Source organism: Tamandua tetradactyla, chromosome 7 (genome assembly GCF_023851605.1).
Source record: "Tamandua tetradactyla isolate mTamTet1 chromosome 7, mTamTet1.pri, whole genome shotgun sequence".
Classification (NCBI taxonomy): domain Eukaryota; kingdom Metazoa; phylum Chordata; class Mammalia; order Pilosa; family Myrmecophagidae; genus Tamandua; species Tamandua tetradactyla.
In genome coordinates this window covers 69,463,170-69,475,744 of record NC_135333.1, presented here as the reverse complement: position 1 = coordinate 69,475,744, position 12,575 = coordinate 69,463,170, and the positions used below count along the sequence as shown (strand labels likewise).

The 12,575-nt window shown below is 48.5% G+C and overlaps 1 protein-coding gene across 1 annotated transcript; it reads left to right on the top strand.

Annotated features, from left to right (window-relative positions):
• Nucleotides 1-1,076: 1,076 nt before the first annotated feature.
• Nucleotides 1,077-5,876, top strand: RBP5 (retinol binding protein 5). The gene is made up of 4 exons (XM_077167901.1): nucleotides 1,077-1,286; nucleotides 1,541-1,719; nucleotides 3,804-3,905; nucleotides 4,296-5,876. Exons 1-4 carry the CDS (start codon nucleotides 1,214-1,216, stop codon nucleotides 4,347-4,349), a joined length of 408 nt encoding a protein of 135 aa, XP_077024016.1. The 5' UTR covers nucleotides 1,077-1,213; the 3' UTR covers nucleotides 4,350-5,876.
• The last annotated feature ends 6,699 nt before the right edge of the window (nucleotides 5,877-12,575 follow it).

The following is a 12,575-nucleotide window of genomic DNA, read 5'->3' as shown; positions in this document are numbered from 1 at the left end:
GGGAGGGCAGTACCCATGTCACCACCATCCCTCAACTCTGCATTAACCTCTTTTCACACACAGCCCATTCCCTCAGCAAGCCTCCTGGGAACTGTGAATTAAAACCTCAGCCTCAACCGGAGATGCTGGTATTTCAGTTCCCAGCCCCAAGACACAGGAGAAGCCATGGGATGGTCAGAAGAACCGTGGAAAGGGCTCTAGAACAAGGTCACTGCGCATGTCTCAGACATACCTGCTGGGACAGTTCACCACCAGCCAGAATGTCTGCCCTGCGGCAATGGACCTACCACACGTATGCTTCCCCTGCCTGCCTCCCCTGCCTCGCTCTCCCCAGGTTTCCCACCACAAACCAGGACCAGCCCAGCTCATTCTCCAGCTGAAGAAGTTTGTAGGTCTGAGAGAGAGAGTGGGCCGTTGAGGGACAGGACACAGTACTTAAGGCAAGGACCTCAAAGGGATGGATTTATCTGGTCCGCATGGTCTGAAGGGCTGGGGTTTGGGATTGAAGGTATCACTGATGAATCTAGAAAGAGAGAAAACCCTGGGTCCCATCCCAAAGAATAGAAAATTCTCCCAAATTTCCAACCTCACCTAAACTCTACATCCCCCTCAAGATGCTGAAAGCCCCCTCTAGGGTTGAAAGGCCAGTTGTCCTTGCCCCGCACCTTATGAGCCTATAGGACAGAGCCTGGAATGCCAGAGTTTGGGCTCCAGCTTGGCAAAGGTGTCTGAGGGAGTTATGGGAGCCAGAGATACAGGGCTTCCTTCACTGTATCTCCTGGCCAGCTGGCTATCCCTGCTTCTCTCCACCTCCTCCCTCTCACGTTTCTCAAGATCCCTGAATCAGACCAGGATCTCAGGATATTGTCAGAACTCAAGTCTTGGATGACTGACAGCCCTGGGCTCCTCCAGTTTCCTTCCTCAGGAAAAGCCGAAGTCAGACACAATTTTGCCAAATCCCTACCCGTCCTTCAGTCTGCTGGACAGCCCCAAACTCACTGGGTGGCGGGATAGGGAGAAGCCTGGTGGGACTCTTATTGCAACAGGGCCCCAGCCCTATAAAAGCTTTGGTAAGCAGAGACCTTCTCACACACCATTCTCACACACCAGGAGAGCAGCCTGGAGTCTCAGCTCCACCTGCCAGACAACACCTCCTCCCACCCTGTCTCCTCTTCTTCTGAAATCCTCATCTCCATCTTGACCTGCTGGGACAATGCCTCCCAACCTCACGGGCTACTACCGCTTCGTCTCGCAGAAGAACTTGGAGGACTACCTGCAAGCCCTGAGTAATGCACCTCCTCCCAGACCCCTTTCCCTTCTTCTTTCCTCTCCCTTCCTGCCCCTGTGTCCCATTGAGAAGCGGGGAGTGCTGGGGTTGGACACAGTTCAAGGGCTCAGGCTGCTGGAACCTGGCTTGGGATCCATTTCTAACCAGTGGCAATGCTAGGAGGGGGTCAGTCCACAGTTCCGGCCAACTCAGGGAGCGTGCACAGCCCTGGGTTTTGCCAGCAGGACCCTGGCTAAGAGGCGGCCCCCACAGACCTCAGCATGGCTCTGCGGAAGATCGCACTGCTGCTGAAGCCGGACAAGGAGATCAACCACCAGGGCCCCCGCATGACAGTGAAGACCCTCAGCACCTTCCGTAACTACATTCTGGAGTTCGAGGTGGGAGTTGAGTTTGAGGAAGATCTGAAGGTCGTGGATGGACGAAAATGCCAGGTACTTTTCCTCGGACTGGGGGTTGGGGAGGGGGGTGGATGAGCAGGTGCCTCTTAATTTGGTCACAAAACAAAGTGACCTCTACAAGCCAGAGCCTGGCGAAATGACACCACGGCAGGCTGCAGAGTCCCCAGGATACCAGACCCTGGGACAAACGGCTGACAGTGATCCCCCCACTCTCACCTACTCCTTCCCCACAGGTCACCCTCTCAGGGCCGATGAACAAATACCTATTCACCCTCTGCCCAGGGACGCTTCCGGTCACCTCCCAGGCTCTATAACTCTGAGCCTCTATAGCTTAACTCTCCAGCATTTCTTTCTGCTGCTTTGGTGTGCCTTCTTGGTCTCCTCTGCAGATCTGACTTCCCCTATTAATCCCTGGAAAGTGATTTTCTTCCCCAGTGTTTTTCTTGACTTTCTCTCTCTTTCTTGCACATAATCCATAAGCTGTCACGTCTTCAGCTACCATCTATAAGCTGCACTTGATATATATTCTCTAGTCAGCACTATCACCTGAGCTACAGGGATGCTTTCAACTGCCTGCAAGATCTTTCCATTTGTGTACCCCGAATTCATTATCTTCTTACCCAGACCTATTCCTCTTTTTATATTTACTGTTAAAGGCAATAACCTGCCACTAAATCAGAGACCCAGGAGTTCTGGACAATATCTCTAGTCCCTTTATGTCTGTGTCCTCAATACACACACACCACACATCTAACTGGTCAATTTTTGCATTGTCTAATATAGTAGCTGCTAGTCACATGTGGCTGTTGAACTTTTGATACTTCCAAACTGAATGAGCTATAAGTGTAAAATGCATACTGGATTTTAAAGACATTACCAAAAGTAGAACGGAAAATATTTAATTAGAAATGTTTATGTTGATTACATGCTGAAATTATATTTTGGATATTTCAGGTTAAATGAAATATATTATTAAAATTAATTTTACCCATTTCTTTTGACTTTTCTAATGTACCTACTAGAAAAGTTTATATATATATATATATATATATATATATATATATATATATATGCCTTGCATTTGTGACTCACTTTATATTTCACAAACAACACTGTTCTAAATGGTTCTCATCTGTCCCTTCCTAATCTTTCTCACAGTCACCACCTTAATCCAAGCCCTCATGTCTCGCCTGAACTTTGCAACAGGCATCCAGATTGGCCACCAGTGTTAACCCTCCTCTAATCCACTCTGCATACTGTTGCCACAAGGACCTAAATGTCAATGTGACCCTGTCACTCCCTGGTTTAAACCCTTTTGGTAACAATCGATTCCATTTCAGATAAAGTCCTTACTCAACATGAGGGAACGGGGTCTCCATGACCCAGCTCCTCTTGTCTGTCCTGCGCACACTCTAGGTTAGAGCCCCTCGGATCTATGGCTCTTTCTTCTCTCTTACCCAGAAGCTTCTCATTGTCTCCAATCTATGTCCTAACTTCCTTGAAGATTCAGCTCTTCTGTCTCTCTCCCAACTCCAAAACACTTGCCTGATATAACAGATTCCTGCTTACTGAGCCTCTGTCTTTTCAGGATGGTGAGCCTCCTATTTAACAGGGCCCGACCTCTAGGAGGGCTCAATATACTTCTAGTTGGAATGTCCAGGGCCATCCAGTTCTGGCCTAGGGGAGATTGGTCCTTCATTTCCAGGGACACACCCCAGCCGTCCTTGAAACCTGAGAATGGGGATTTCCTAGTGGGAGGCCCTAGGATCACTCTTCTTTCCCCAAGTCCCCTCCAGCTCAGCCAAAAATATCCAAAGGACAAAGTCTCCATTCTTCACCCATCCACTATCCTGCCCAACCCCTGCTTTTCCCTAGATCATTCCAGGCCCAGCCACCCCAAATGTCTCTGTGGAAGAGTTGTGGGTCCCCTCAGTGGCCTTTAGGAGTTGAGGAGGGGAGCCTGTGGTACTCAATCAGAGAAGTCCGCCCACTCAGAATGAAGGGGCTGGAGTGGAGTAGTCTCCACTAAGGAGTGAAGGCGGTTTAGCAGGGTGGGATGTGATGTATACTGGGTACCCCATCTCCCAATCTTCCTTTGTTCCTGCCTCCCCCTACAGACCATAGTAACCTGGGAGGGGGAGCAGCTGGTGTGTGTGCAGAAAGGGGAGATTCCCAACCGGGGCTGGAAGCACTGGCTGGAAGGAGAGAAGCTGTATCTGGTAAGCTGGGTGAGGGCCCAGAGGCGAGAGACAATTGGGGTGTTTCTGGGAGAGGGGCCTCCAGCTGGGATATGTCCCCTTTCCCACACCAAGTAAGTTCACTCCCCCCGTCCCCACCCCCCCCAAGGTAGGTCACCATGGAAGGAAAATAAAAGCACTGGGACAGAGGGGGAAAGGAAGAAATAGAGTGGCCAAGATGGGCCCTAGCTACAAGTCAGATGAATGTCCATAAATCATAACTGTAGGATGGAGATTTAGCCATTTTACATTCCCTGACCCAGCTACCTTCCTTCCTCTGGGGTGAAAAGTTGAGGATTTGGAACAATGAAACAATTGCCTAGCTTGTATGACCTTCTTTCTCTCCCTTCATCTCCCCTACTCTCTCCGCAGGAACTGACTGCCAGGGATGTGGTGTGTGAACAGGTCTTCCAGAAGGTCAAATAGCTGGAGAGAAGTTGAGCTCCCACTCCAAACAGTGGCCAGGCAGTTCACAGACCCCTCTTGTTTGTGCTCCCTTCAAGCCTAGATTGTCCCAGGTCAGCAGCCCCTCCCCGCTCCAGGTCCCTCTTTACCCTCCTCACGTTAATCTGTAACTTGCAGCCCCCAGGACAAAGTCCTTTCTTTCTCACACTCTAATGCCCAATAGTGTCCTCATATCCAGTTCAAGGACTGGCCTTCAGGGGAAAGAAACAGGCAAAGGGAAAAGAGCCCTTGGAATGACCAGGCTCTTCTCTTTTCTCTCTGTCTCTCTATCTCCCCCCTCCTCTCTCTCTCTGTCTCTGTCTCTCTGTCTGTCTCTCTCTCGACTTCTTTGACCTCTCATCTGCCTTCTAAAAAAGAACTAAGCTCTGAGTATTTAGGGCTTAGTGAAAATTCTACCTGGTGGACCTTTTGGAAAACTGTGACTGGGGTTCAAGAATTTAAATGGGAGCTACTGGTAGTCTTTTTGTCCTTTTTCCTTGTCCTTATTCTCAAGAAAGCCTCATGTACTCCATGGAACCGGACCCAAAACATGGTCCCATGCACAGGGCTCAACAACCTCCACATTTCTCAACTTCCTAATACATCTCACTATTTTATACATCCATCCTACGTGTCAGGGAAGAGGCCCGGGACAGGGAGAGGCTGGGGGTTTTCTAAACAGTGGCCTGGCCTCCATGTCTGCTTTGGGAGAGACAGGCAGCAAGAAGGCCAGAAAAGACTGAAAAGAGGAGGAGGAAGCAAGGCCAAGGGATAGAAAGATGAGGGACATGGAAGTACAAAAGCAGCAGTAGGGGAGAAGACCAGCAGACCTGGGACCCTCTGCTAAAGGCCAGTAAGCCTGGGCAAGGAGAACCTGAGGACAACAAGCCACTCTGCTTTCCTAGAGTCCCAAAGTCGATGTCCTGGAAAACAGTCCAGAAGGGTGGAGCCAGTTCAACGCCTAGGCCAGCTCCAGCCTCGTCCTGCAGACCTCCAGGGGCCTGTGCTCCTTTCAAAATAAAAGTCAGAGAGACTCCATGTGGAGTAGGGGCAGAGCCTACGGGGTGTTGGAAAGTCCCTGGCCTGAGCTCATCAGATGAATACTTCTGACCCCTCTTCCTGCAATGGTCAGACCCGCTAAGCCCACGGACACACACACACACATATTCACGCGTGCATACTCATATGCAGACATACACACATGACAGCCACAGAGACTCAGGCCAAGAAGTGGACCGGCAACACTGATTCTACCACACACCCTGCAATGAATTTGGAAAAGAGGAAAAAAAGAGCTGCCCAGCCAGTCCACAGATGTCCCCAGCAGAAGAGGAGCAAGAGCTCTCCACCCGCAGGAGCTCTGAGGGCTGCTGGATAACACTTTGCTGGTGAACTCATCCCAAATCAGCAGGTCAGCAGTGTCCCAGCCCCACTGAGTCCACTGCCTCTCACAGCAGGACTGTCCCCTGTGCTCTCCATGCCAGACCAGCACCCAGAGGCCTCCACGGTGACTGCCAGCCCCAAAGTAGAATGGGCTCACGCCCTAAATCCCCAGTGACCTGGGTGTCCAGACCATTCAGGCTGCGGGTCCCCATACCCCCCCACCCCACCCTTCCAGGAGCCCAGAGCCCGTAAAGAAGACTAGGAACACCCAGAGAAGCCAGGCAGCCAGGGAAGGCTGGGCAGTTGCTGGGGCAGCTCCAGGGGACTAGGAACCAGGACCTACTGAGATGGCGGGAAGCTGAGGCTGCTGTTTCCCCTGCAGGAATGGGGGTGCAGCTCACTGCACCGGGAGCCAGAGACCCTCAATTCCCTGTATGGCACACGTACATGCACACACACACACAACCTGTATACTTGAAATGAGGCTCCATTCATCCTCAGAGGGATGAGGAGGTCACCAGGGGGACCAACATGTGACTAAAGGAAAGGCAGGGGAAGGGGCGACAGCCATGAGTGGGCAGGTTATACCCCAGCCCTTCCTGGGGCAGACAAAGTTGTGGAGCCTGGGACCTGCTTTAACTTTTTTTGACCAGAGACTTAGACTCCAGGAATATCATCAGGAATCCAAAATGTTTATTTCCATGTGAGTTGGAGTAATCACACCCTGCCAAGCTGCCCAGTCCCAGGGCCCCCACCCCAGTCCCAGGCTCAACACTCTAGGGTCACTTAACACTTTCCAGCCTGATGTCCAAATGATCCACTGTCCTCTGTAAAGACCAAAGATCAATCCAGACCCCTCCCCCAGAGAAACTGACAAATAGTGGACAGGGAGGGCAGGCGCAGAGAGAAAGAGACAGGGATCCACATACTGCCACATACTACCCAAGGACTCAGCAAAGCCTAGCCACGTACCACTCCCAACTGTCCCACCTACAAGCCATGACCCAGAGCACCCTACCTGATAAGGACCAGAATTGACGCCTGCCAGGCCCTCCTCCTCCTTCCCCAGATCTCAGCCAACGGGATGGATCTGGGTCAGTTCTGTAGGCACCTGTGCTCCAAGCCTCCCACCAGAGGCCCCTTAGTTTCCAGAGGAAGGAGACAGAGCCTTTCACCTGTCTATTTCAAGGGTTTCCTGTCTTACCATCTAGCCTGGATGAGCCTCCTCCCTCCCCATCACCTACCAATCCCAAAGCTCACTTCCCTCTGTCCTCACTTTTTTTTTTTTTAACTTTTTATTGTATAGTATAACATATATACAAAGCAAAGGAAAAAAAAGAATAGTTTTCAAAGCACTCTTCAACAAGTAGTTACAGGACAGCTCCCAGAGTTTGTCGTGGGCTACCATAGCATCCTCTCAGATTTTTCCTTCCAGATGCTCCAGAACATTGGAGGCCAGAAGGAATAAATATTTTTTTTTATCACCACAATTGATTTTTTTTTCTTTTTTGTAAAAAAATAACATATATACAAAAAAAAAAACAAAAACCAAATCACAGCACAACAATTAGTTGTAGAACAGATTTCAGAATTTGGTATGGGTTACAATTCCACAATTTTAGGTTTTTACTTCTAGCTGCTCTAAGAAACTGGAGACTAAAATAAATATTAATATAGTGATTCTACAATCATACTCAAAATTTAAACCCTTTCTCTATATAACTCTACCATCATCTTTGGTCTTTATCCCACTTTTTAAGGGTATTTGGGCTATGGCCATTCTAACTTTTTCATGTTGGAAGGGCTGTCACTAATATGGGGTAGGGAGATGGAACTATCTGATGTTCTGGAGAGGCTGGGCCCTCTAGGTTTCAAGACTTACCTGGTCCAGGGACCCATCTGGAGGTTGTAGCTTTCTTGAAAGTTACCCTAGTGCATGGAACCTTTGAAGAATCCTATATATTGCCCTAGGTGTTCTTTAGGATTGGCTGGATTGGTTTTGGTTGGGGTTTGGCAAATTATGATAGGTAGCAATGTCTAATTGAAGTTTGTGTAAGAGTGACCTCCTGAGCAGCCTCTCAACTCTGTTTGAGCTCTCTCAGCCACTGATACCTTATTAGTTATACTTTTTTCCCCCTTTTGGTCAGGATGGCATTTCTGCCCTCACTTTTGCTCTGGCCACTGCAGAGAGGTGGCAGCCCTAGGCGATCCATGTCTGTTCCCAGTGGACAGCACCCAAGCAGAGGGTCACGATCATGGCCAGGCCATTGTGTCATGGATTAATCACGTGCCCCAGAGGCTCTAGATAAAATGACACCCAAAATTGGGAGGGAGTGTGGGGTGAACTGCAGGGAGAGAGGGCTGATGGGGAACAAGGGCATAGCGGCCCAGCCCCAGCAACTGTGGTGACCCCTGTTCACAGAGCCATGGAGCTCCACCCCATCCCTAAGTTCCCCACGGGCTTCTCCCCCAACACACACTGAAGCTGCACCATTCAAGGTAGTGGATCTCCATGGCAGGGGCTATGCCCAGGCTCTGAGGTCAAACTGCCTGGGTTAAAACCTGGCTGCATGTCATTTTAGCTGTGTGACCATCCACAAAATACCAACCCTCAGTTAATCAGCCACATTCGCCTGTCTTATCAGGCAACACCAGGCGTGCTTCCTTCTTCCTCGGAATCTTGCAAGGATTCCATGTAAAATAACTCAGTACAATGCCAAGAAAAGAGCAAATGCTGATGAATAATGGCTATTATTCCTTTTATTGCTTCCCTACCTCTTCACTAGATGACTGAAATTCTCTTCACTGGAAGCAAAGTTTTATTCCACAGTTAAGGATAAGGCATCAACTGCCAAGGCCCCTGAGGTAACACAGCAATTTATGTTCATACCAAAGTGTGAATGATGGAAACCAGAAAATTCAGATGGTATAGCTCTCCAAGGAGGGCCAGGTAGTGCAACCCCTGGGGTGATGGGGGTGAAGGAGCTGTTGCCTCCCGCAGGGCTCCAGAACCAGGATCTCTTGTATCTCCTGCCTCCTCACCCCCTGGTGAGGACAAGCATGTATGCCAGACAGTGCCACCTGCAGAGTCCCTGCACCAGCATCTGGGCATTCCTTCTGCTCCTGCCAGCCAGCCTACAGCATGCAAATCCCCAGCCATCCTTGGCTTCCCACCAGCCCAAGAGGAGGCCTCGAAGCAGAGAGGGAGCTGATGGGGGTAAGGGGCACAGCAACCCAGCCCCAGTGAATGTGGTGGCCCCCCACATCCCGTTCACAGAGCCATGGGGCTCCACCCCATCCTTAAGTCCCCCCAGGGGCTACTCCCCCAACACAAGCTGTTTGTTGAACTGCTCCAGTTACCAGCTGCAAGTCCAGCCACTTTCCCTTGACCCTCCTGGTTGACCCCTCTTCCCATGGATTTCAAAACCAACCAGCACTCTTATCCCTTTTTTTCTCATGCTTTATTCTTGCCTGAGAGGCTTCCACCCTCCTTCCTTGGTCTCCTATAGGATATCCCCTGTCACCTTTCTACACTAACAAGGCTCCAGTGATCCCTTGATTCCTGCCTCTATTTCAGTCTCAACAGTCCCACCCCACAGATGAGCCCCACAGATGAGCCAGTAGGTCGAGGGTCTACTTAAGTGAACTGAACTGTTTTTCTTCCAAGCAAACATGTGTGTACTACAAGATTCTAACTTACAAATGTTTCTTCTTTGTATAGGGTGGGGAAGGCTGCATATGTGTGTTTGTGCACATGGCCTTTTCATCCACTGTTCTATAGAGCCAGCATCCTCTTTTCTCTTCCTCTGAATATTTAACAATAACATTGGCTGATTCATTGACCCAGGCAAGTGGGACAACACAAAACTAAAAGCACGGCTTGAGGAGTCACTGTCCCTGCCTTGCTGTGTAATCTTGAGCAAATTCCTTCACTTTTGTGCCCATGTTTCCTGAGTCAAGCAGTGAAGGATAAGACTGGTCCTCATCAGCTCTGATATTCTATGACTGATCTACCGTATTGTCTTCTACAGTCGCCCCCTCCCCTGAGATTCCTTTCTCTTTCTCAGTTGTGTTCAGAAGAGGTGTGCTCTCTATCCTTGACCCAGCTTAAAGAAAACTATTGGCATGCTTAATTTGACTAAAGCATTTCTCGCTAGGTCCCCAGAGGAAAGAAAATCCCAGCATGGGAAGGGACAGCTAGAAGGCAAGGCCCTCTCTCAAGGTTGCTCCCCAACCACTGTTGACACTCATCTCCCCATTCTTGCTTCCCCACATGCTCTTTTATTGCTGTGGAATGCAGATGGGACAAGGGTGGGCCATTTGAATAAGAGTTCACTGAAGACTTGGCAGGAAAATAAAAACAAAGAGTAACACACAACTTGATTATCTGAGGTTCAAGTGCAGCCTCACCCCTAAATCCCTTATTGTCCAAAGAAGAGGTGGTGCAGGATACAAAAGAACTGCCTTGCTATTGGCAAGCCAAGCACATAGGCAGTATCTTTAAAGAGTGCGTGACTAAGGCACTTTACTTCAGGCCTGAAAATCCTTAGGATGTGGAAAATCTGGAACTGGAACTTCTATCCTATGAACAATTTACTACAGTCTTAGATTCTCAGGGCTGACAATAAGGTCACCCTCCCCCAGGTTGGAAAGGGCATTCTACCTAAGGTCTCATCTCCCTGCCCACCTCTCTCCTCTTCAACAGCTTCTTGGTCCTCCTAAACTTTTGATAGCCCCACAAAGCCCTACCTCCTCTCGTCATTCTTTGGTCTGTCCAGTCTCACTACTGGATAGGGATGGATGAAGGTGCCCTTCAGATCTTAAAGTAATGGAGAAGAGGATCAGGGCCCTCAAAGTTAACGGTTTTGGGGCAATGCATCTGAAATACAATTATACTTAGCAAAAATAACACCCTGTCAACTGATCCGCATTTATTATACTAAAATAATATGATAAAATAATATATCTGGGGATATATAAACAACTATGTGATGATACTGTGAGCCATTGATTGAATACTTCAGATGGTTTGTATGGTATGTAAATATATCTCAGTAAAATTGTATTGAAAAGAATAATATGCTTACTTCAGTGATAGCCAGCCTCCAAAATAGCCCCCAATAGTCCCAGCCTCCAAGATGGCTCTTAATGATCCCTGCCTCCTGATATGCCCACCCTTGTGTAGTCCCCTCCCACATTGTATCAGGGTTAGTCTGTGAGACCAATAGAATACAGCAGAGATAACACGTCACTTCCAAAGCTAGGCTATAAAGGACATTTTGGCTTCTGCCTTGCTCTCACTATCTATGATCACTGTCTTTGGGGGAAGCCAGCTGCCATGTCATGAAGACACAACACTCTATGGAGCAGTCCATTTCATGAGGAACTGAGGCCTTTGCCCACAGGCTTGGGAGTGAGTTAGCTTGGAAGCAGCTCCTGCAGCCCCCAGTCAAGCCTTTGGATAACTGCAGCCCCAGCCAACATCTTGACTGCTGCCTCATGGGAGACCCTGAGCCAAAATCACCCCACTAAGTTGTTCCCAGAGCCTTGACTCTCAGAAACTGTGTGATATAACATGTTTGTTGTTTTAAGTGTGAGAGTAATTTATTACACAATAATAGATCACTGATACAGCTTCTCAGCCTTGAATCATAGCAAATGACCCCCTCCATAATGCCCTAGCCTCAATATTTGCCAAGCTTGCTAAAGGATGGAAGGGGTGACTTAAAGCAGAAAAACCTCTCTCACCACAATGTCCTGACTCTACACTCAAGGTTCACAAGCCCTTCCATCCTAGCTCGAGGCCCACCCAGGACCATCTCAGTGCCTGCCTCCCCCAAAGTCTAAAGAGATTGAAACCCAGAAATAGGCAGGGGTCCTCTTTCCTTCCTCCTTAAGGTCCACCTGCCAAGGTACTATCTGAAACCTACATCTTCCCTGGATAATTGTTCATAAGAATGTCATCATCTTCAAGTGATGGGCCCACTCCTCACAGGAGTGTGACCCTACCCTTTGCATTAGAACACAACTCAATAAGCCTCAGATAATTAGAGAGAATGCATATCTAGGGGCAGGGAGGAGATCTCAGCACTAGAGCTATGCAGGTAGGAAGGTGATTGACAAATTCTGTAAAGGATACATTAGCAGGGCCCTGAAGGCTAGAAGCAGTGAGGAAAAGGCAGTGTTCCAGACCCAGAAGGCACAAAAGAGCCACTCATGTTATTACATATCACAGAGAGGAGTCCTGGAACATCCCCTAGCCTTGCAGGGCCAGCAGAGTGCTCCTGTAGCAAAAATTTTCTTTGCAGGCATTATTTACAATTGCCAAGAGATGGAAACAGCCCAAATGTCCATCAACAGATGAGTGGCTAAGCAAGCTGTGGTCTATAAATACAATGGAATATTACATAGTTGTAAGACAGAATAAAGTCATGAAGCATGTAACAATATGAATTGACCTTGAGGACATTATGCTGAGTGAGATTAGCCAGAAACAAAAGGACAAATACTGTATGGTCTCACTGATATGAACTAACATTAATGAATGAACTTGGAGAATTTCAGTTAAGAACAGAGGCCATCAGGGAGGTAGAAATAAGGTAGATATTGGGTAATTGGAGCCGAAAGGATACAGATTGTGCAACAGGACTGACTGTAAAAATTCAGAGATGGATAGCACAGTACTACCTGATTGTAGCACAATAATGTAAGTACATTGAATGAAGCTGAATGTGAGAAGGATAGAGGGAGGAGGGCTGGGGGCACATATGAAACCAGAAGTAAAGATAGACAATAAAGACCAAAATGGTATAATCTAGGAATTCC